Source organism: Pezoporus occidentalis, unplaced genomic scaffold, assembly GCF_034315485.1.
Source record: "Pezoporus occidentalis ecotype Australia unplaced genomic scaffold, CSIRO_AGI_Poc_V1 ctg188, whole genome shotgun sequence".
Taxonomy (NCBI): domain Eukaryota; kingdom Metazoa; phylum Chordata; class Aves; order Psittaciformes; family Psittacidae; genus Pezoporus; species Pezoporus occidentalis.
Genome location: NW_026913726.1, coordinates 959,547 through 984,244, shown reverse-complemented (window position 1 = coordinate 984,244; position 24,698 = coordinate 959,547). Strand labels below are relative to the sequence as shown.

Genomic DNA, 24,698 nt, shown 5'->3' with positions numbered 1-24,698 from the left:
ACTTGACCATGTTCATTGTGGAGACTTTTTCCTCCTATTTAGTGAGAATTTCCTGTGCTACTTGTGCCTGTTACCTTGGCCTTTTCCTGTGCAGCTCCAAGAAGAAGTTGGGTCTGTCCTCTCTGCAATCCCCTAGTAAGTAGGTGAAGAGAGTGGTTAAATCACTTTGGGCCCTTTCTTTCTGGGGCTACACCAAACCATCTCTGTCAGCTTCTCCTTCACGTCATGCTCCAGACCCATGACTACACTGTCTTTCTGATTCAGGGCAGCCCAAGAATCTTCGGTGCATTGAATGCTCAAAAACAGAGAAGCCATTTCACACATCACCTTTTATTCCCATTTAATTAAGGTGAAAGAAACAAAAAGTTGGTTTAAATAACAGCATTTTACAGCAATTGTTTAAACCTCACATAGCCAGGTAAGGTGCCAAAAGATTCTACAAGGTTGAATCTGGTTTTGATGACTTCATCACAGTTTCCGTCGCCTCTTCTGAATTTCCTTATGCTTAGACTTGTCTATTCCATCAAGCTCTTACCTCTAAACGAGCATGTTGGCACAGGAGAAAGTGGGTATAAATAGCCTCTGGATGAATTTAGGCCAGTTATTAATAGTCATATGAAACACAGAGAAAGTGAAGTTTCCACAAGGACATTCCAGGAGGACTCGCCAGGAGCAAGACACCACTTGACCTGAGGTGGAGTTAGAGGAGTTTAGGTAGGAGGTTGAGTGATGTGGTTGTAAAGCCCTAGTAGGGCGTCATAATTCACCAGAGAAGTTCCTTCCCATCCCCTGCTCCTCTGCCTCTCTGTTTTTATTCGTTAAGAACAGTAGCATAGACTGTGAGGGTGTTGTTCATCTTTCTGATCCCATCTGTTTTCCTTGGTGGGAGGGAGAAATGGGATTCATTCCAAGCTGTTCCAAATGTTTTTTCCTCATTCAGGCTGAAATTCAGATGTTCATGTTCAGTTTCTAATGCGGTTCAGTGGCACTTAGAGTGCTGTACTCTGGGCAGGCCTGATCCATATGTCGCTTGACCCAACAAAGCTGTAATCACCTCTTTATGGAGATAAAAGGGCTGAGGCAGTCGCTCTGAAATCAAAGGATGGGGTTCATCAGTGAAGCTGTCATTGCCTTGTTTTGCTGGATTTACAGTTCCTTCTTTCTTGTGTATTGACTAAATGCTTTCCTTTAAGCTTTTGTTCAGCTTCTGTTCCAGTTCTGTACTGCCTGTCTGTTCTACTTGTCCTCTCTGCAATCATCCTGACCACTGGTGATTTTTTTCTGCGTTTTCAGATCCTTTCATGTCCCACTCCAAATTCTCTTCGTTTTCTCCTCCATTCAAATACCAGGCAGTGTCCTGTTATTTCGTGTTCTCGCACCCATCATCCTGGCTGTGCTCATATTTCACTCAATGCCTTTGTTTTCAACAGGCACTGACAGCCTGAGCACAGTGATATTCTCTTTTTCTTCCTTCCAGTCTGCAGTTACATGCCTCCAAATCAGAACCTCTCCAATAAACCAGGCTGAGAACCTGGCTCTGCAGCTTATCCCTGGAAAGTGCTTCCCAGTACTTTTCCCTGGCTTTTTCAGTCTCTTCTGCAGAAGTTTTCTGCAAGTGCCTCTCTTGCATGACAACACTGTGTAAAACTGTCAAACCCAATATAGCTGCGTGCTGGAGAGGCTGTGCATTGAAAGTCCTCGCAGCAGTTACAGTTAAATGCTGCTCTTTGTGTGCATAGCCACAAGCAGTAACAACTCCATTGACGTTGTCTCAGTCCCTCAGCTCTCCTGACAGTGGAGGTTTATCCTCGCTTGCCAGTCAGTAGGTGCAATTAAATAACTTGGATGTTATGAAAATTATATTGTTCCTTGTGAATTAAGTCCTGACAAGATGGGGTTTTGCCATTTTTGGAGCCACGGAGGGACTGAATTTTTAGTCTGCTGTTATAGAGCTCAAAGAAAGAATGTGTATAATTAGACGTTAGCAGGATTGTCACGTTATAAGAGCTGACTGCATCTAGTAAATCAGAAAGTGCGTGATTTTGTGTTTCTTTTGTCTATGTGCAGTGTTTGGTAATCACTCGATGCTAAGGACTTTGATGTACGTGGTGGAATCATGGAATGGTTTGGGTTGGAAAGGACCTTAAAGCTCCTCCAGCTCCAACCCCTGCCACTGGCAGGGACCCCTTCCACTAGAGCAGCTTGCTCCAAGCCCCTGTGTCCAACCTGGCCTTGAACACTGCCAGGGATGGGGCAGCCACAGCTTCTCTGGGCACCCTGTGCCAGCGCCTCAGCACCCTCACAGGGAAGAGCTTCTGCCTAAGAGCTCATCTCAGTCTCCCCTCTGGCAGGTTAAAGCCATTCCCCTTGGCCTGTCCCTACATCCCTTGTCCCAAGCCCCTCTCCAGCTTTCCTGCAGCCCCTTCAGGCACTGGAGCTGCTCTCAGGTCTCCCCTTCAGGAGCCTTCTCTTCTCCAGCTCTTTCACTTGCATCAGTCAGTGCCTAGTTTTTGTCTGTATTGTTTTCCAAAGGCCCTTTCTATTGCCTTCTCCAAGTCTCACAAACAGAATCCATGGAGACAGAGACTGAAAAGTGACAAAGCATCTTCCAACTGTTAAATTACGAGTATGTAATAAATATTTCAATATAAATTAGCATTAGAGTGTTTGATGAGTCAGGCAATAGCGAGAGAAAAATGTCAAATGCAGAAGAACACTGGAGTAGGTATCGTGGCCAGCACTCTGCTGTGCTGCTCCTGGGGACACATTTATCAACCCATGATTGTCATCATCAGAGGTGTTGCTGGGATAATTTAAATTGAAATAAACTGATGAAATCATAAAGTCTGTAGATAAATTTCTAAGACCTTCAGGAAACTCCTTAATTCTTCTGCCTGCACTGTGAGAATGACAAATGGGGATTGTTCAGTTTGATTATGGAAGAAGATGGATCAAATACCAGATTGATGCAGTTGAGGAAAACCAGTTAAATCTTTATAAAGTGCATCTGCTCGAGTGTTGTATTGTGAGGCAGATGAAATGAAGTTATCGACATCTCCTGTAAGAATTAACTTGAGCATTTTGAAATGGGATGAGGAGTATATTTAAACACCTTTACAAATATTTATGTGAATGTGATGGTGTGGCTGTAATTCAGTTGGATCTGCGTATAACATTTCAGTTTTATTTGGTGTTAGCATCACACCTACCTCAGTGGTGGTTTTGCTTTGGCTTGTGGCTGTCCAAATGATATAACACTTGATGCCTGGTACAGAAACTGTTCAAATGCCAGAGTTCTGTTAATTCAGTCAGGGATGGGAGATTCCGTATTTCACTTCTCTCTGGCTTACAAACACGTGCCTCTAGGCCAGGCTTTGCTCTCCTTTCCAGACCTCTTATCACCCGAGCAGATTGTACAATGCAAGTTGTGTGTCTGTTCCTAAGTTGCTGCCAAAGGCTATCCCTGTTCATGCACAGCTAAGACTTCATTTGGCAGGTGGGTGGATGCTAAAATACTGCTTAGTTCTTTGTCCATGGCTTTTGAATCTTGTTCCAGGCTGTAAGAAGTTACACTGGACATTGAGCATTCGCTGTGCTTGCTCAGGGGAGGTGTCTTAGCCCCTGGAGAACGTCTGCTAGGCTAGATGAGCTGACACAAGGGAAGACCTTACTTTGTAAGGGGAATAGTTAGCAATTTAGTGATGACCACCGGACAAAAGCATGCACGAGCCAAGGGAATACTGAATAAATCCCAAAGGAAATCCTTGTTGCTGAATGGAAAGAATGCATCCAAGTTCTTCAGTCTTCCAGAGCTGTCACTTCCACACCGGGGATTTCTGATGATCCGATGAACCCCTCCATGAGGAACCAAGCGCTTGTATTTCTGGAGTGGAGCAATTTGGCCCAGCTCTGGGTGATGATCCCACTTTACAATGGCAGTGCTGAAATTCTCTTCAGAAAGTCATTGCTAAGGCTGCATAATTGGGCATTGAAGTTGCGATTCTACTTTCCAAACTCCAGGACTTTGTTAAAAACCTGACATTCCAAAGTACCGAATCTCAGTGTTTGACAGCTCAGCTGTGAGAATTTTTTTAGAGAACATTTGTACCATAAGAACAGCATGTTAATTGACTAAAAAAAACTGGGACAGATTAATCATGGGAGGGAAACACGATACCGAGGAGAATGTGGTTCTAGAGCCCTCTGCTGATGGAAACCTTTAGAACTACAGTTCATTTGCACTGGCCTGCTTTGAATGGCCTGGGTTGTTCATCCCACCCATTTCGGACCCCTGTCTCGGGGTGGGGTAAATCCCACACCGAGGTGGTTTTCTGGTGGAGCCTGAAGGACAGGCTTGCTCCGCACCCTGGGCTCCCACAGGGCCAAAGATGAGGTGATCCTGCCGCTGGGTGTCAGTAGGTGTGTGTTCAGGCGTGTTGTTGGCACGTGGGGTTTAGAAGGATGTCATTCCTCCTTCAGCAGTGGCTGTGATTGTCATTAAAGTGATGTATGCTGCAAAAATGATCACAATATGGCTCAGCAGTATTGCTTAATGCATTTGCAAGAGTAGAGAGAAGAGACAGGAGCTGGAGAATTCACCAGCAGAGGACACGTACTAAGCGCTTACACACGCTGCTGCAGGCTTTGCAGCTTCTCTTTCTCTTTGTTTTTCAACACAGGGGTTTGAACACGAGCCCCTGCAGCACAGCACCACTGCTGTGGCTGCCCCATCCCTGGCAGTGCTCAAGGCCAGGTTGGACATAGGGGCTTGGAGCAAGCTGCTCTAGTGGAAGGTGTCCCTGCCCATGGCAGGGGTTGGAGCTGGGTGAGCTTTAAGGTCCCTTCCAACCCAAACCAGGCTGGGGTTCTGTGATTTTATGATTTTGAGAGTTCCCCCTCTGAGCAGGTAACAGTGGCTTGGATGTGGAGTTTGCATCCACAAACTGCTGAATTGGTTTATTGTTACTTGAAATTTATTGCCAGAAACAGGAGCTGGGGTTGTGTCAGGCAGGCAGAGGTCTTGTTTATTGCTCTGTGAGAACATCTGAAGCATAAAGAGGTCTGATAGGGCTTCTTTCAGATTTATAAAGCTGAGGTCTTCTGGAGCAATTGTTTATTGGGGAAGAGAGGAGCCGTCCTGCAGTTGCCCTTAAATCTGCCATTCCCCTGTGCAAGATGCAGTTACCACAGCGGTTCAGCATCAGCGCAGAGGCAGAGGTGGCTCTGAGCAGCTCTGGGGCTCGAGGTCACAGTTCAGTTCTGCAGTGTACTCTGCACTGAAACAAAATGAACGTTTTTGGTGTAAATGTATTTTAAACTCTGCAGATGAACTACGCAGTGCCCTGGGTTCAGGAGGCTGGCTGTGAAGGGCCCGGGTGCTTAGCTCAAGGCCAGTGATGGAGGTAGTTGGTGTGCAGGGAAAAGGGCAGAATTCCAACTTTATTATTTGATTCTGGCTAAAAATACACCAGAGAAATGTGTCAGCTGCTGTATATATGGAAATAGAGAGGAGATGTACTCGGGTGTTCACAGGTAGTGAGGTATGCACAGGGACGATAGATGTAAAACTGTATTCTCGTATTCAAGCAACCAGTTTTCTTGGGTATTTGTGGGAATGATGTTTTCCCCTTGTGCTGACATTCTGCTGTACAGACACAGGCTTTTTCATCTTAATAATCTGATTTCTGAATGTACAAGCAAGCATAGTGCAGCGGGGACGCGTAGCATCAGTGGGCATGGTGAAACAAATAGGGAGCACTGAGCAAAAGTTGTATCCAGAGCCAGGGAGGAGGATAGAATAACAGAAGAAAGAGGGACTGCTGGGCAGTAAAAGGTTTTTGTATTTTTCTTGGCAAAACTTCAGATCTACACAGAGAGAAGAGGGTAAGTGTGGGGGGAAGGAGTTAACAATGGTGAGAGCTAAGTTATGTGTGTGTGTGTGGTTCAGATGGAGAACTTGGGTGTTTACGTAGGAGCTCGCACAAGAGAGGATAATGGCACAGTGCAGAAAGCCAGCCTGACCACTGGGAGCTGTGGTAGGATGTAACTTCAAAACCAGGTACGTGGGGCTGTAGGTACAGAGGTGAAGGACAGAGGATGTGAGCAGGAAGAGGGGTTTGGAGGTAAGAGCTGTGGTTAGGATGTGAAGGACAAAAGGGGATGGATGAAGGAGAGTGAATAGAGAACTGTATTAAGCTCAGGGAGGAAGGAGAAGATGGGGCAGATAACAAGTTGTTGCTGGTGGGTGAATGGGAGACCAGAAGAGGCTAAAGAAGATAGATGACTGCTGGGGAGTAGGTTATGCAAAATATAGGAGGATGCCAGGAGATGCTGAGATGAGGGAGAAGGTGGGCAACGGGAGCTGGAGAGTAAGCAGTACTTCTGACGCTTGGGTCAGTGGAAGGTAGAAGAGTTGAACTAGGTGATGGGGAGGTAATAAAGGGAGGTGATAAAGGGAGAGTGTGGTGAAGGTGACAATCAGGGATCAAAAAATCATCCAGCAGTAATGTGGGTGCTGACAGGAAAGAAAATGTCTCTTGGGCTGTTCCAAGAGGAGCAGTCTGGTAACACGTTAAGAGGAACTGGCTGGGATCATTATGAAGAGGAAGGGAGAAACCCCGAGCTGCCTGCCAGTGCTGTAATGTGACATGGCATGCATGCTGAGCAGGTCCCTGCGGTGGTCAGTGTAAGTGAAGGGATCTGCAGTCCTGCCACATTGCTCCGTTTCTGTCCATGTGGCCCAGTTCTCATTGGTACGAGCGAAAAGCTGCAGATGAGGAGCAGTGAGGTGGTGCACAGGTTTCCTTCTGGTGAGGAGCTAGGACATAGTCAGCTAGGGCATAATCTGCACCCTGGAGCATGGACACAGTCCTGGGGGCCGTGGGCTAGGTCGGACCTCGTACAAGGAATAGTAGGAATATTCACAGGAGTGATGACCTGAAGGATAGGAGCTGTCTCAGGGCAGAGTCTGAGTGGTGGAGGAGGTTTGTAAATAACCTCCCATGGAATCAGAGCTGTGGCGCTTTTTCATGATTAAAAAAAAGTTCTATTTTTCAGAAGGAAAAGGGTTTGTGGCTGGATGTGGCTGTTTCCCATGGGGAGCGAGCATCACCCATTTCCAGGCAGTTTGTTGTATGTATTTCAGGTGTAACCCTGTTTTGGAAGCACAAGTGTCTGAACAAATATGTGTTAGGGCAAGGGGTAACGGGTTCAAACTGAAACAGGGGAAGTTTAGATTGGCTCTAAGGAGGAAATTCTTTCCTGTGAGGGTGGTGAGGCACTGGAATGGGTTGCCCAGGGAAGCTGTGAATGCTCCATCCCTGGCAGTGTTCAAGGCCAGGCTGGATAAAGCCTTGGGTGAGATGGTTTAGTGTGAGGTGTCCCTGCCCATGGCAGGGGGGTTGGAACTGGATGATCTTAAGGTCCTTTTCACCCCTAACTATTCTATGATGAAAATGAACTGCATCTCCTTCTGTGCTGGACTTCAGCCATACCTGCTCCAGTGGGATTGCATCAGACTCATGCTGAGCAAGGCAGTAGTAATGGGAAACAAGAGAAAGGTCCCGTGTCCCCATGCATCTCTGCCTGGTTCTTTCAGAAGATCAGCTTTTGGTATGAGTTGTAGCTGTGACTTCTAATTAAAACTTCCCTTTCTAGCCGCAGCCTGTAGTTGCACATTATCATCTCTGGAAGTTTCATCCTGCATACTCAGCACAACGCCACGTTTCCCTGTAGTAAGCTCCTGCTAAGCTGATGAATATGTCAGGAATAATGCAGACGGGTTGTGATGTGAAGCCCTGAAAAGTAATTGGTCATTCTGTATGGTCCTGTGCTCTCTGAGGAAGGAACCAGCCTTAATGAAACTTATACAGCTCATATTTAAATGCCAGTTTGTTTGGTTGATGTCTTTACCAGGTAAATTATGTTCTCTATTCTGTTCCTTTGGATTGCAGTTCGAGCCATCACATGGGCAACAAGATCCATGACACCATAAAGCAAGATGTTAACTGTATTTCATACACAATTCCATACCAGATAATCTTTCCAACAGAAGGATTACTGCCACTAAAAGCTGAAATGCATCAAAGGTCTAAGTTAAAATGTAAACTCCCCAGTTTCCAGAAAGCCCACTTTCCAAAGGCTATTTCTTGTCTTATTGTCTTATCTGTATTGAGATTCTCTCCTACTCCACAACGCCCGCATCAAAGGCATGGAAGAGCTTAATTCTTAATTTTCAGCATGTGCTATTAACATGCAACACATTATTGGAATTCTGTCAATTATTGTATAAAAAGAAACTGAGCAAAACTGGAGTTTTCCTGAAGGCTGTGTGAAAACTCTCCTTAGGGAGAACAGGATGCAGGAATCAAGTCAGGAGCAACATCCCAGCCTGTATAGCAAAGCCAGAGAAACTGTGTCATCAATATTCACAAGAGACAAAAGGTGAAGCTGCAGCCTTATCATTCATGCTTGGTAACTTTATTTTGGGATTAGCCCAAATCTGAATATGAACTTGAATGGAGAATGTTATAATGGGGATGTAACGGAGGGAATTCAGTTGTCACACATTAGATGGTGAGATGTGGTGGCTATCGTGGCATTTCTGTGCAAGAAAGCCATTTGGGTAATATTTCACACCCCTTTTCTTCATAAGACAAATTCCCCTGGTGTGACTTCACCTTTAGAGCCAGTTTCTTAACCTGTTCAGGAAGATGAATGAAAACTATTCCAATTGGCATATACAAACTGCACATCTCAGCTCCTAACTTGGAGTTACCGGTTGGAATACAGAAGTGATGAGCCTGCCTCCTGCACCTGGCTCAAGACTGAAATTTCAATCAAATCTGCTTCTTGCTGCTGAAGAGGATGAGTAAAACTGGAACTTAATGAAATGTATCGTGACTTCCAGGGGAGAAAATGAGATCAAAAGGAACGGGGTCTGCTCAAACTGAGCAACGCGCTTTGTCCTTTTCAAATGCCCCGATTGGAACCTTGGGAAGAACATTACCCTCATGGGAAGGCACTGAAGTTTCACCTTGTTTCCTGAAGCTGTTCTCCCTGGCCAGCCCCCACCACAGGCAGGGGTCTGTGGCATGGAGCCCTGCGCTGGGATTCCACAGCACGCTCCTCACAGCCTTGCTTGCAGCTCTTTCCTCCTGTAACTCTTCTAATACTGCCCCTGGTTTTCTTCCATTCCTGCACAGGATTATTATCACCGATCTACTGAAATGGAAAGGCTAAGTTGACCTTTTTTCCTTTTCCTTTTTTCCTTGCTGTCAGTGCACAGTTGTATGACTTTAGCAGAAACACTGGATAAAGAACAGGATCACCCCCAGTCCCTCCTTTGCTTCATCTTTAACAGCTCTTAACTAATAATAACTAAGAGCAGCTAAGCAGTAAAAAAGCAAGAAACCTGGAGAGGGGCTTGGGACAAGGGCCTGTAGGGCCAGGCCAAGGGGAATGGCTTTAAGCTGCCAGAGGGGAGACTGAGCTGAGCTCTTAGGCAGAAGCTCTTCCCTGTGAGGGTGCTGAGGCGCTGGCACAGGGTGCCCAGAGAAGCTGTGGCTGCCCCATCCCTGGCAGTGTTCAAGGCCAGGTTGGACACAGGGGCTTGGAGCAAGCTGCTCCAGTGGAAGGGGTCCCTGCCCGTGGCAGGGGTTGGAACTGGGTGAGCTTTAAGGTCCCTTCCAACGCAAACCAGGCTGGGGTTCTATGATTTAAATTTTCTTTCTCTCAAATCCTACTTAAACCATTAGAAGGGAACAAACTTCCAAATCCTGGTAGCAGAAGGGGCTGGAACCCTATTGACAAGTGAGTTTGGCAAGTGCAGCCGCCCTTCAAGTAGCCACGGGCTGGCTGTGAGGAGGCGTTACATTGGTGTGATGGCAGGAGCATCACTAGTGCGTGGGTTTGGTGGCATCCCAGACCATGCTCTTGCTTGGACTACTCTGTGGTTCAAGAAGGGTTTGATATCAGGAAATGGTAGGTGAAGGGTCCAGGCTGACATTGGCCTCACGTGGCCACTGGGGTGATGAAGGACCTCTGCGAGGGCTAGAAGGGGACAGTGTGAACTGTGATGTGTTTAGTGATTAGTGTAGTGTGATTCCTAAGCTCAGTACTGTAGCTCACTGCAAAGAGCCAACATATTAGCATATTAATGTTGTTGATTCTGCTGATAATAACAGAAAGGAAAAAGTAACAGAAAAATCATCACTTCTCAGTGATGTATGACAAAGAAATCAGCCAAGTAAATTGTCTGCTGCTCTGGATATAATGAATATTTTCTGAACCCTCTGGCAAATGTTACTGTTATTACTCACTTCAGCCTTGCAGTGCTCTCATTCCCTTCCAAGTCCTTTATTTTCAGGATCTCTCCATGACTTTCTAGCACTACCAGATCACCCAAATTTTGCAATTTCTTAGAGTTTTTTGGATGAAGTTTCTGTTGTATGAGCTGTTTTACGTTTGGTACCCTGTCAGAACACAGCCTGGTCCTGCAGCACTTCCTACTTGTTGTTTTGCTGTTTGAATCTTGACTCAGACCATTGATGTTGATGGCAGTGCATCAAGAAGCTAAGGCCTCCCTAATATAAGAATAATTTAATGAAGTGTTGCATCGAAAACTTAGTTGATAGAAAAATTAAATCCATAATTAACCTATAATGAAAAACAGAAAATCAGAAGCTGATTTATCCTGCCAATATAGAGAGGCACGTTCTGGAATATTACATTAATACTTTAACCACCTCTTTTCTTCATGTATCTGCTCGACACTTGAGAAGTGGGTATCCGAAAACTATTGCTTGCTTCTAAGAATTAAAACTGCCTTCAATGATTAAAAGTGATTTGGTTCCAGTGAGGACTTCCAAGGAGAGGAGGAACAGGTAGACACAGGGCGGCAGCTCCATGGTACTTGGCATGTTAGCATGCAGTGATCCCAAGGAGCTCGTGACTGGAGAGTGGGATAAAGGATGCAGGAAGCTGATCCATCAGGCTGTGGAGTAGGATAAAAATCCTTTTAGAGAAGAGCTGCATAGAATTTAGCAGTATCCGTGGCAGGGGTTGGAACTGGATGAGCTTTATGGTCGCTTCCACCCAAACCATTCCAGGGTTCTATGATTTTAGGAGCTGATTTCCTTGTGGAAACTGACTGATTCTTGTCATGCTTGATACAAGCCAGTGAGCCTGATGCAAACCAAAGCTGTGAATCACAAAGCTGTTCTTAATAGGCTTACCAGTGTGTTCTACCCTGTATTTTTGGTGTCTGGGTTTCTGGTTGGCTGGTTATTTTAGCATGTCTATAGATAAATGCTTTTGAAGTTCTGCAGGTCCAAGGTGATCATCAGAATTGACTTCATAATTACAGCCACATCTTTCAAACAGGGCATTTGGGAGCTGTTATTTTAAATGTGCTTTCAACAAGAGATCAAGTGGATTCCAAAGGCTCTTTGAAACCAGCTCTTGTGTTACAACTCCTTCAAGTTCCTTGCCCAATAATTGCCACTTCCTACTTGTTCCTACTGTCTTTTTAACGCTGCTAATGGAAAAGTAGAGCACATTGGAGATAACACTTTGCACATTTTAGGATAAAACTAAACCGATTAGATAAGAATATTTTCCGGGAGATGTGGCATTTCTTGTGGGGTTTAAAGCAAATTTTTAATTACTTTGTGAGGAGGAAAAGGAAAAAGGCAGTATCTGATCCTGTGTAGGCCTGTTGCAGGGAACAAGCTTCTGAGATGGAAAATAAGCTCTTCTATCTTAAAAAATAAATTGCTGCATCTCCTGTTCTTCAAAGAGACTTGGCGTCTTGTTGAGCTTTTTCATCCCATCTTTAAGCCAGAGCTCTGTGAGCAGTGCAGTGATTGTCTCTGCCTCCGTCTTCTAAAGAGGTGAGGAGAACGTCTTCTCGTGCTTACTGAGAAACAGGGATTAGTGGTTTTCCTGCACAAAAGAGCCATTAATTGGGAAGAGATTAGATTTTATTGTAATTAATTTCCATAAAACGACTGTTTTTCTTAGATTAAGGGTTTTCTTTATAAGAGAATGAACTGCAGCTGATGATAATGAGATGCTTGCATGAAGCTGATAAACAGCAGTTTATATTTATGCTTCTTTCATAGGTTCTTAATCTCATTCAATAAAATATACTCTTTTAAAAGCATTCAGAAAACTGGTCACAACATTTTTAAGCCTTTGGGGGAGGGGGGGTAATCTTGTGTTTCTGTTTCATTTTGTTTTCTGAATTGTTGAAAATGGCACATGGTGGCTTGTTATGAATGCGGTTGTAGAGAATTAATTCTTTGTTAAGACAGTAATAAACTTCATCCTCTTTCTTTTGCTTCTGAAAAGCCCCACCAATTCCCACTGCCTTTGCAGGATGGTCTGTACAGCTTTGCAAGCTGCTGAGCATCTCTGTGTCGGCTGATGAGTCTGGAGAATGTAGTGTTCTTACATGTGAGACTGAATAGACAACCTGGCATGTCTTCATTTTGGCTGTGGGAGAGATCCTTTAGAGACAAGAAACCTGGAAGGGGGCTTTGGACAAGGGCCTGTAGGGTCAGCCCAAGGGGAATGGCTTTAACCTGCCAGAGGTTGAGGAGACTGAGATGAGCTCTTAGGCAGAAGCTCTTCCCTGTGAGGGTGCTGAGGCGCTGGCACAGGGTGCCCAGAGAAGCTGTGGCTGCCCCATCCCTGGCAGTGTTCAAGGCCAGGTTGGACACAGGGGCTTGGAGCAAGCTGCTCTAGTGGAAGGTGTCCCTGCCCGTGGCAGGGGTTGGAGCTGGAGGAGCTTTAAGGTCCCTTCCAACACAAACGGTTCCATGATTCTATGGCTGTAATGCGCAGCAAGTGACACGCGGTGAGCTATGGAGATTTGCAGTTCACTAGTTTGAATGGGGAAAAGCACTAAACACTTGTGTTTCTGTGGGGAGATGGGAAGACTTCCTTCATCCCTTAGAGAGGTTAAAGAATTCTATAAAGCAGCAATGCATGTGGTGACTCAGCCTCCCAAAGTGGGGAGCTTGGCTTTCTGTTGACTTGGACTTAAATTGTGCTCGCAAGTAGCAATCCTCTTACAATGAGGAACCATTAGAAGAAAAGCAAAGCCTTGTGAAATTTATGAAGGAATAAAATGTAGGTAAGCAAAGAGTAATCACCAAAACTGGAATTAGTGCAGAGTAGGAATTAATAACACTGAGATTAATAAAGGGCTTAATTACCATTAGCCCACAGGGCATGAAATTGTGCTCCTTTCCCTGGTACCACAGCCCTTTAATTCTGGGCTGGTGCTTTGTGCAGTGATTGCACAGAACAGGATAAATCCATGGGGACTTTCTTACAGGTTTGTCAGCATTTTTGCTTGTTTGCTTCATTATTTACCCTTTGTAATTAAAAAGGAGACTATGGACACACGCAAACCCACTGCTTACCGACACACGTTGAAGTTCATCCTTCCCCACGGCTGTTCTTCTGGCAGCTATTCTCTAAGCAGCAGTTTCTGGGGCAGAGTTGCTTCATAGTGATTTTTTCTCACAAATCTTAGCAATGCACCACAATTCAGGTGCAAAGTGCCTCATTCCAGCACTGATCTTTTCCTAAATACAGCGTCTGCTTTGGTCTTGGTTTGGTTTTTTTTCCTTGAAGAAGAAGGTTCCATTAGATGACCAATTAACTCCACCAACCACTTCTATCATGACAATTGGGTCTTACTGTAGCTTTTGAGGAAGGCAAAGTCATTACATCCCCTTTGATTGCCCTCTGCAGTTTTTTCTCTGTAATTTATAAAACACTTTTCTGTTGAACAAGGAATTCCAGATATTTCTATAAACTGCAGTAATGGGAACACTTCTGTTTGCATGAGCAAAAGAAAGGAGTCCTGTTGAAACTGCTGGGTTTAGTGCAGTATTCACTATTTGCACACTTCACACTGTTACTGCTCTGGGTTTCTATTGAAATGAAGCGTGGGGTTTGCTCTGTGTCTGTGCCTACAGGAGAAGAGAATAATGCAGAGCCAAGTGCTTTGTAATGCCTGTGGGAAGCACGTTGTGAGGAGTTTCTGAAGTTCCTGTCATTGCTCAGTTCATTATCTTTAAATGGTTTGAGAAGCTGCAAATAATTTGATATTCCAAGGGCATTTATTTTTGTCGTGTCAAGGTTTGAGATAGGCAATTGCCGATGCTGGGTCCGGTGCTTGATGCAGGAGCCGTGCGGCTTGGCAGGTAGCTTCATTTGGCTTGTGCAGAGCGTGTTCTGTGGCCAGAGCTTTGACAGTTCTCATCTGGTTCCATCTTGTCCCCTCCAGGGAGCTATCTGGGGGGGTTCCTGGGGGTGAGGATGCAGAACAGGTTGGTGTCGGTGATGGTGCTGCACCTCCTCCAGCCTCTGCTTGGATTCTGGAAGAACTGGTGAGGTGGAGGAGCTGGGCAGGGTTTGTGCTGCCTTCCCCAAGGCATTTCCTGAAGGAATAGCACCCTGCAACACACTGAGGTGCTCCCTCTGGAAGGGGGCACCAGCCAGGCAGCCCAGCCAGGCAGCACAGGGAACACCGTATCCCCTGGGTCCCTTCAGCAGCCCTGGGATGGTGACATCTTTCCTCTTGTCACTGCTTTGCTGCTTCCCCCAGAGGTTTGCTGAAGCCAGCAGTGGCTGCGGCTGCAGATGGTCCTGAAGCCAGGTAGAACATGGTGCAAGGTGGATAACTTCCAGTGGTGATGGCCAAAGCCACTTTCAACATCAAAATACAGGCTGACACCAGGGGTTCTGACTGCGTGTGATGTGCTGTGGCGGTGGGAGCAGGCACAGTGCGAAAGAGATGGAGACAGCAGATAACACAGTGATACAGGCCATTCCCTGCTGGACTTGCTTTGGAGCAGAGCTCTAGGGCTTTGCCTTATATAGAAGGTGACAAAGGCAACGTATCTGGGAGTTGAGAAGATGATAAAAGTCATTTCCTCCCAAACATGTTTGAAATGGAGCAACAGATGGGAGCTGAAGAGGCAGTAGCCTTGTTCCCAGCAGAAAATTAGGGGTAATGTTAAAATGAACATTCCTGTAGCATAGGGAATTTCGGGTGCTGATCAAGGAGCCGCATCCAGTTACAGTGCTGGGTATGAAACCTGACTGGGGATCAAGTGTTCCTGGGGTGGGGAGCTGGGAGAACACTTAAAATCAAAGCTCACAGTGGGTTTGCGTGGTGCATGTTGATACCACTGAACCGAAAGAAAGCTTTTAGGCTTTGTCATTCAGTGCTGGTAAAGGAATTGCTGCTTTTCCCATACCTGCAAGTGTTCTGGTTTACATATTTAGCAGTTTATGTACATGTATTCTGCAGGTGTTCTCAGTGCATCAGCTGACTGTGGTTAAGATACAACTTTCATGTTACACCCCCAACCTGCTCGGGATGAATCACAGAATTCCTCCATCCTTTTCTCTGCTTTAAGCTTTGCCCTTGAGCCAACAGGAGGCAGCAGAAACTGGCTGAAAACCAGCTGCACTCAGGTTCACTGCTGCTCCTTTCTACATCCCAACACGTGTCTGCTTGAGGGCATGAACACCCGCTATTCGTGTGAGTGTTTGTGGGCTCATCCCATTGGGGTTATTGGAGGTAGGTGCTAAGAAAACTGAAACATGGAAAGGAAACATTTTATTTACCTCCAAAATATCGGTGGATTGCATGATAAAAAAGTCAGAGAGCCATGAATAGAGCATTTTCTGGCCAATTATTTCCCTTAATTTTTGGATTAATAATTGCTTAAGCAATATGAATTATCTGCTGGCATCCAGATGAGCTTTGGTTTGCTTTGCTAGGGCTAATTTTGTGCATTCTCTTTATAAATGTAATTCAAAACCTTGTTAGTGGTTTAGAAAATGGGAGCTGAAGGTTTAGCCCTTCACGGCTCCATGGTAATGTGCTTCAGAGGAGCCTGTTTTGTCTATAATCATGTTAAAATAGCTTCTGAAAATGTCAGTATCTGCTCCTGACTAAGAGGCTGTTTGATGGGCACAAAACCTGGTTTTTGAGTGTACTCTCAAGGTGGTTTTATTCCAGTGGAAAACAGTGAGATACACCTGTGTGGAGTTAAAGGTGCTGGTGCAAACTGTGCACAAAGGCGGATTAGAGGTTGCAGGGAACAGCCTGTTCCGATGCTTCCCAGGTGTTCCTTTTACTGCAGAAAAACTAGTGGCATTTTGCTTGCCTCTTATCTGAGTTGCCAGTCGACAACGGTGATACAGCAAAGCAGGAATGACAAACTGCCTGGTCTGGGTTACTCGTGTTCTAGTTTTGTGGCTGGTTCAGTTTTCATATCCTTTTCTTTAGTTGTGTGGTTTAAAAGAGTGTCCAGAGCAGAGCTGCTCCAGCCCTCGCAGCATCTCCATGGCCTCCTCTGCACTCCCTCCAACAGCTCCACGTCCCTCTTGTGCTGCTGCCCCAGAGCTGGATCAGGGCTGCAGGGGGGGTCTCCCCAGAGCACAGCAGAGGGGCAGGATCCCCTCCCTGAGCTGCTGCTCACGCTCTGGGGGTGCAGCCCCGCACACGGGGGGGTCTGGGCGCAAGCGCATGCTGAAGCCGGGTCACGGGGAGCTTCTCCTCACCCAACACCCCAAGTCCTTCTCCTCAGGGCTGCCCCTTCCATCTCCCCCAGCCTGTGTTTGTGCTGGGATTGCCCCGACCCAGCTGCAGAGCCTTGCTCGTACATGGTGGATGTATGTTCATGTGTGTCAGATTTACACACCTAATTTTCATCATTAAAGGAAGCAGCAGTTGTGGATGGGCTTGGTGCATTCTCTGCTGTCCCAGCATACGGGGACAGATGATGTCTTGAGTTTGGTTTTTTTGTGATTAGCCCGACAAATCTTGCTTTTTCATGTGTTGTAGAAAGGTAGAATAAGAAATGCAGGCTACGGGAATTATCCCTCAGGAGAAGCTGTATTTAATGGACTGCAGTCTTGATAGTGATGCTAAAGAAATAGTCCCCAGAATGTGGACAGTTTCAAAGAAGTGTTTTTCCCCTTTTCCCTCAGTATGCTGCTTGGAGATGACAACCAAAAGGAAGATCATCGGCCGCCTTGTGCCCTGCCGATGTTTCCGTGGGGAAGAAGAAATCGTCTCCGTGTTGGATTACTCTCACTGTGGCCTACAGCAGGTGCCAAAGGAGGTGTTCAGCTTTGAACGGACACTAGAGGAGCTTTACCTAGATGCCAATCAAATTGAAGAGCTACCTAAGGTAATGGGTGCTGTGCCTGCAGTGCAGATGGCAAAGCTGGGTGCTTCGGTGCGTGTGCAGCATGTGCTTCAGCTCGGAGATGGGGCTTGCCCTTGCCCAGCAGATCTGCTTGCTTTGGAAGTCATGGTTAGCAACTCGAGATTCAGTTCTGGTTTTAGAAGGCTTTTTCTGCCCTCTGAAGAGCCCGAGCAGCCGGGGCAGCGACCTCAGGGGTGGTGCTGCATGGGGAGGAGTGGGGCCACCTCCTCCTCCTCACTTCAGGGCACTAAAACAGGGAGCAGGCAGTGAAGTCTGAACATGGGGAATTAGCAGTTGTTCAGGAGAAGGACTTTCTGCAGTGCCAGTGATGAGTGCGGCATTGCAGACCTCGACCAGGGTGAGCTGATCTCACATTTGGATCCTCTGTAGCACTGCATTTGAAAGCAGTTTCCTCATCAGGATAAGCCCTTTATCTTTGTGGGAGGAATGCCAGTGACTGGTGTTGTTATAACTGCAAAGGAGGCTCTGCAATGAGATTACTGAAGTAATCCTTCCTGTGCAAAACTTCTTATATGGAATCTTGCAATCTGCTCTTCTGCTGATTAATGTTTACTATGAGGAATTAAAAGTTACTGTAACTTCAGTGTAGTGGAAACAAAAGAGGGCAAGGTGGGGGAAAATCAATTACGAGTAGGTGCAAGCTCCATAATGAAGCATGAAGTAATGTAATCCATTCCTTAATTGAATTTTTCTCAGCAGCACTGAAAGGTGCTTACAAGTCTTTAATTAAACATTGTTCCACTGTAATCCATTCTTCAGCATCTCTCAATGTGTTTCTTACGTAGGCTGCAGAGAGGCTTTATGTGAATTCTATTTACAAATGTAGAAAACATCTTTTTTCCATTACATGGAGTTCCTTTACTTAGATATGATGGTTCATTTAGGATTGCTCACTCTGTCAAGAAATTCTCTACAGATGGTAAGACAGGGTACCTGCAGTCTTCTAAGGGTCACAGACAAAAGACATGGAGAGCTGCTTCATCTCTCCTGCTCCTAGAAAGGACAACAGAGAACCAGGTATTTTCTCGGTCCCCATAAGTATGAAATGGGAGTAAAATGATCTCCACCACAATGAGGACTATTTCTCTTAATAATCATCTATCGTTAACCTTGTGTATTTTAATTGTGCTACTGAAGAATCGGACTGAAGAATATGTGAAGTGTTGAATTTAGCCAGGGCTTTGGGGTGGATTTGTTTTGAGTCTCTTGGAAGTACGCATACTACAGCATTCAAACTAAATGGCTGTGGTAAAGGAGGACAAACACATCAGGGCACAGAACAAGAGCAATGTGCTGTACCTCTTTATGGCAAAGCTGGGGGCCCAAAGGGAAGGGGTGAAGATGGTAGGTGTCAGTGTCAGTCACAACAGAAAGGAAACCGTCATGTTGCAGCGTGGTATCATCTCCTTTGTATCGGTGGACTGTGCAACACAACAGCACATGAATACATACCTTGAGGAGATCTAAACGTATAGGACTCTATTTTGGCACCTCTCTTTTCCCATTTTTCTTTGCTATAAATAATATTTTGAAGCAAATACTGTGGATTGAAGAAGTCCTCTGAAGTAAATGCGTCGTCTGACACAGTCTAGGCCTTGTCTAGGAGTCGATTAATGACGGTGTTAATTTGCTTTCTTATCACCATTCATAATATTTTGTCTTAAGCTGCTGTTAATCCTGACCATGAATTAAACAGTTCAAATAACTTCTTCATCAAATTTTCTGCTTCAGATCTTTTTGCTGCATGTCTCTGAACTTTTTTCACTGTTGAGTTAATGTGCTAGGAGAGAAAATTCCAGGTTTTCCTTAAAATGGCCTGATATGACTGAACATGAACATGTTGTGATCTACCGTAGGCTGAACTGCCCTCTCTCTAAACATGAATTCAAATCACCTCATCCAGAGGAGATCTGTTTGGTCAATTTACCTGTTCTTTACCGAAACTTTGGGGCCTCTGAAGTTACAATATTCCTTTGAAACTCTATCATCAGAATGCTTGATCATGTTTACAAATTGAATGAAAACAGCACCGCAAAAACCTCCATTAAGTCCTGATCTACCCGAGTTACTTCCACTGCTTCATTATGCTCTAGAAACCAATGCATTGGTTTGCATTAATCTGATTAAAGTCATTCTGCTTGGGTTTTCTTTAATCTTTTACCTTAATTTTTATGTATCATAACAATGTTGGGTTGTTTTTTTTCATTCTGTCTTCCTTAGAAATGGATTTCTAGTTCCCCATTTCTAATATCTTTATTTTCTTTTAAGGATTTATAGGATTGTTAGATAATTCTACTTCTTTATTTTCCCCTATATCTAGCCAAGTCTGTTACATTATGTGCCTTTGGGTTCATTATCATGAGCTGCTGCTGCAAATATGCCCCTATGTGTATGAGCCACATGAATCAGTGACTAATAAAAGTGAATATTGGTTTTGATGAAGGTGGAGTCACTGGCAACCAATATCCAGCAGAACATGAACGAGATGGAAATTTTCCCCAGCAGCTTTCCCTTATAAAGACTTGGACTACTTTGTAAGGGACAAAATTAGTTTACTTGGTAATGCCTAAGGAAAAAAATTGTCTGTCTCCAACAGCAAACTCTAGAAATAGCCACCACTGTCTTTTGCCACCTCACGTGTTGGTAAAATAATCCGCTCCTGCAGTTAGAGGCTACATCTTAATGCTTAAATGTCTCACTGAGAACAAAATACAACCAACGTAAAAAAGGTGGTGAGGTAAATGCTAATGTATAGCTCATGGAGGTGGGTAGGTATTATAAATTCAAAGGTTTCTCTTTTGCATTGCATTTGCTATGTAAGTTATAGTTTCCATTAAAGGCATTGAATTCTTCTTCTAAATCTGTCACTAAGAAATCATATTTGTGTTCTGCAAAGCTAGGAAGTGTTATTTCTTTGTATTCCTGACATCAGATTCCCCCAGAACATGAGCCAATCCATTTCACAGCCATGCCTATAGGAAGTAAGAAGCACAGATTTCATACTGCTCTCCAGTGGCCCTGGAAGCCAACAGCCTCTGCTGCTGGTCAGTCAGGAACCTGAGATGCTCAGAATGACAGCTCGTCCTTAGAACTCACAGCTCTGTTGGCACCACTTGGTTTCCATCCCGAAAGAAAGAAAGAACAGCAGAACAGGGATGTACGGTGCAAGGATCACAACAAAGGCATGATGGCAAAGCCAGAAAGCACTAGAAATTGAGAAAGGCACCTTTAGAAAACACAGTGGGTAAAAAAAAAGTGTCCAATTTGGGGGCTGCATGCCTGTATTCACCCTCTTATTGATCCTGATACAGCAGTACATCACAGAGTTACTCCAGGGGGAATATTTTTTATTATGCTTCATTCAGCAGCTCCAAAGCCTTGTATCTGTTCAGATATTGTCAGAACAGTTCCAGCCCTTTCTTGGCTTTTAAAATATGAATTCTCCAGGGGAACGGCTGGGGACATGCACTGGGAATTAAATTTTCCAGGTACAATAGCATGGTGTGGTTTCTATATGTACCAATATTGTGAAGGTTCCCCATGCTGAGTGTTACTCTGGTCTACAGCTTCTCCTGCACTAATGTGGCTGCAAACTTCAAGAGCCAACCCAAGAGCCTATTAATTACATTCCTTTCCAGTCGTGTCCAAAATGATGTGTTTCCCTTTGTGTCTGGTGGCAGTTGATAGCCACTGTGGTGTGGGGCTTCTCATTCTGAGCACTGTTAATTCATATGGCTCCCTCTCAGTTTTCTGAGGAGGGGTTAAGTGGAAGGAAGAGCAAGATTTCCTAAAGGATTACCATAGGAAGTTTTGACAGAAAAATGCACTTTCAAAATGATCTAAAATTTGCTTAAAGTGAAGGGTCAGGTTGGCATTTGCATGACATTTGTGTGTTAATTTTCTCCTCTCCAGATACTTGGCTGGGTTTTTCATCTAGAAATCATGATGCCTTCTCAAATAGCCTGGAGCTGAGCATATAGACTTCCTTCTGATAGAGAAGTCTGAAAGAAAGGCTCAATCTGGTATAACCACAGCACTAACATTTCAAGAACCCTTGTGAGAGACCTGCAAAGAAAATTTCATAGACTCATAGAATCCCAGGCTGGAAAGAGCCTCAAGGACCATCTGGTCCAACCTTTCTAGCAAAGCATGACCTAAACTAGATGTCCCAGCACCTGTGCACCTGAGTCTTAACAGTGTCCAAGGTTGGCGAATCCACCACATGGAGATTATTCCTGTGGTTGGTTGTTCTCATTAGGAAAAATTTTCCTCTTTTGTCCAGCCAGAATCTCTGCAGGAGTAACCTGTGCCCATCACTTCTTGTCTTTTCCATGGGACTCCTTGTCAGAAGGGAGTCCCCATCTTATAGCCACTCTTAGGCACTGGAGCTGCTCTCAGGTCTCCCCTTCAGGAGCCTTCTCTTCTCCAGGCTGAACCAGCCCAGCTCTCTCAGCCTGTCCTTAAATGGCTTCCCAGTCCTTGGATCATCAAAGTTGTTCTTGCCTGGAATGCACTGAACTTTTTGGTGCCATTTGTGAATCCATTTTTGCAGAAGGTCCTACAGGGTTTGGTAACTTTTAACTCTTGAAAAGCAGAATGGTTTTGGAGCCCAAAGCCACAAAGTGTGAAACGTTCAGCAGGTCTTTTCTGCAACCTGGTGTGGTGGCAGTCCATTTTCCACAGGACTGTTGCTGAGCAATTATATCATGGAATCCCGGAATGGTTTGGGTCGGAAGGGACCTTAAAGTTTACCCAGCTCCAACCCCTGCCATGGGCAGGGACCCCTTCCACTAGAGCAGCTTGCTCCAAGCCCCTGTGTCCAACCTGGCCTTGAACACTGCCAGGGATGGGGCAGCCACAGCTTCTCTGGGCATTCTCCTCTTGTACCTGCCAGCACTGGGCTTGAAGAACCTATTGGCTACTTGATCTAAAAGATAGATCTGTTTGTTCTTCATCTGCGGCACCTCTGACCTGGCGACGCAACGTGCCTAAATGTGAAATCCTTCTTCATGGCTGCTTCCTCCTAACGTGATAGTTTCATTTGTTTTCCCACGTGGAAGGTGGTGTATGAGAGGGGTGTTTCATGAAGAAAGCAGCCATGGGAAATTCATGCTTTCAGCATCATTTATTGATTACTTTAGGTTGAAAGAAGAGTTTGGTTTTACAGTGGGAATTCTGACGTATTGTCAGGTCTGAATCTGAGTTTGAATGAAAGTTAGAATTAAGTCCTGAGTTTTGGGGAGATTTGAAGGACACCTTGGGAAAGTCAAAGTTTGAAGGACACCTTGGGGATGTCAAAGTTTGAAGGACACCTTGGGAATGTCAAAGTTTGAAGGACACCTTGGGAATGTCAAAGCGTTTTGTTTCTTAAAGATAGCGAATTTCTTCTGCATGCAGTCCAAATATTTTAAAATCTATCATGAAATTGAATTATAAAATCAAATATTTTAATTTACCACAGACCAGAACAGTGTTTGATTCAATTTGTCACATACAAAACATGTACCTGCAAATACTGATTGCAGTGAGTGTGAGTTTTTGACAGAAAGCTCTTTCTGATCATTCCTGCTGCCAATCAACTGCTTTGCTGCTTATTCCTTCCAACTGTGTTTGTGCTGTTTCTGATACTGAGCAGCCTGCAAGAATGTCTTCTCAAATAACGGCTTTTCACACTACTTTCTGACTACTGAATTCTTACGTAGCAAATGTAGGTTTGTGATATTCATTGCTTCTGTGTATAAATATTGATCCCAAACTGCTCCTTTTCCTGAATCACTGTAAAGCATCTTCTTGTGTTGCAGCAACTGTTCAACTGTCAAGCTCTCCGCAAGCTGAGCATCCCAGATAACGACCTCTCCAGCCTGCCAACCACTATTGCCAGCCTGGTGAATCTCAGAGAACTCGATATCAGTAAAAATGGTAAGGGATTGAAAGTATTTGAAGGAATTGTACTGACTGTGAGGTTTTCGTTCCTAATGGCTCGTAAACTTGTGTTCTAGAAACTTGCTGCTATTGCAGATTATCTATCATTCTCCTGTCTGGCACTTTTGAGAAGTCTGGCTGATATCTACCTCATATACTTTTCTCTAAATAGCAAGAGTAGAGTTTGCTTTATGCTGTGATGGTTTGTGACTGATGAACATCGCAAACAGGAAGGCTCCTCAGGGATCCCCAAGGACCATTCCAAATAGGAGTGGGAGACCATTTTCCAGTGCACTTATAGCCCATTCCACTCTCCAAAGTGGCCTAGCACTTTCTGGGCTCCTGTGTGATGTACTTAAGCCTATGAGGCTGCAGGTGAACAACTGCCAGGATTTATATAGGCAGTGATTAGTTTGCTGAGTGTGTTCCCAAATTAGACATTTACTTTCTATCCCATTATATTGATGAGCCTAAAAGCCTTTGCCTGGCTGAACTTCAGTGTCTTTGTGTTGGAATTGAGGCTTAGGCACTCAAATTGTGAAAGATTCCCTCCTGGTCTGGGCCTGGAGGCTCTCAGGAATATATTCATGTTCTCCAGCAAAGAGAAGGAGGCAAAGAAGGAAAACAGTTTGGAAAGAAATGAAAGGCAGAAGTCTCAGTACAGATGACATCACTGGTTAATTCTAGAAGGTTATATAAATCAAGCATTAGCATAATAGTTTTATACAAGGCATAATATCTCCTCTGGTGTATTTATTCAGTGCTTAAGTATCATCTTTTACACTATAATACTAAACCATATGTGTTCTTCCTGTTACAGCCTAAGTCTGATCTGAAGATGCCAAACGATTTTTGAGCAAAACAAGTTAAACAGTTTTTTTTTAATGTGTGTATGACAACCCTTTCAATATTTTTTTCAGGAATTCAAGATTTTCCAGAGAATATTAAATGTTGTAAATGTTTAACAATTATTGAAGCCAGTGTCAATCCGGTCTCCAAGTGAGTATCAGTACTTTGTGTTTGTATCCTGCAACTGCAGAAACTTTTTGCAGAGTGACCTTTGATGTAAAGGCATCATATCAAGTTCATTTGCAGGATTAATCTAAGTTATATAATTGTTTTAATACATCAGGGTTGATGCATCTATGAAAAGATCTGTGTGCCATGGAACAAATGGGGTGTCTTTCCACAGAGTAAAGAAAGCATTGGCAAAGCAGTCCATGGGATGGAGCCTTTTGAGCACAGGGGCTGGTGCTTTATGGGTTTGGGAAGTAAGGCAGGCTGCATCCCACATCCCCTCATCTCCTGGTTGGGACCTTAGCAACCCTTATTCCTTCAGAAAGCTTGCCATAATAATAACCAAACCTCTGTGCTGCAATCCCATGATTTATAAACTGGAGTGAGGGAGATAAAAGGATGGTATTTTACTATTTCAGTTAAAAAGAGACAGAAAGAAAGCACCTTTGACTGAAACCCCTCAGCTGGGAAGGGAGGAAAGGCTGATGGAACTTG

General features: G+C 44.6%; 1 protein-coding gene across 10 annotated transcripts in view; it reads left to right on the top strand.

The window, feature by feature from the left end:
- The window catches only part of LRRC7 (leucine rich repeat containing 7), a 160,662-nt gene that overhangs the window by 51,533 nt on the left and 84,431 nt on the right, over positions 1-24,698 (top strand). For 9 of the 10 annotated variants that reach the window (XR_009964307.1, XM_062616113.1, XM_062616111.1 and 6 more), the window contains exons 2-4: positions 17,023-17,225; positions 23,066-23,183; positions 24,107-24,185. Coding sequence is in view for 9 of the 10 variants with exons in the window: in XM_062616113.1 (XP_062472097.1) it covers positions 17,023-17,225; positions 23,066-23,183; positions 24,107-24,185 (400 nt within the window). In the remaining variant the exon portion in view is untranslated. Of the gene's footprint in view, positions 1-16,979; positions 17,226-23,065; positions 23,184-24,106; positions 24,186-24,698 lie in introns of those variants that run through there. The other variant, XM_062616109.1, reaches the window with a different exon arrangement.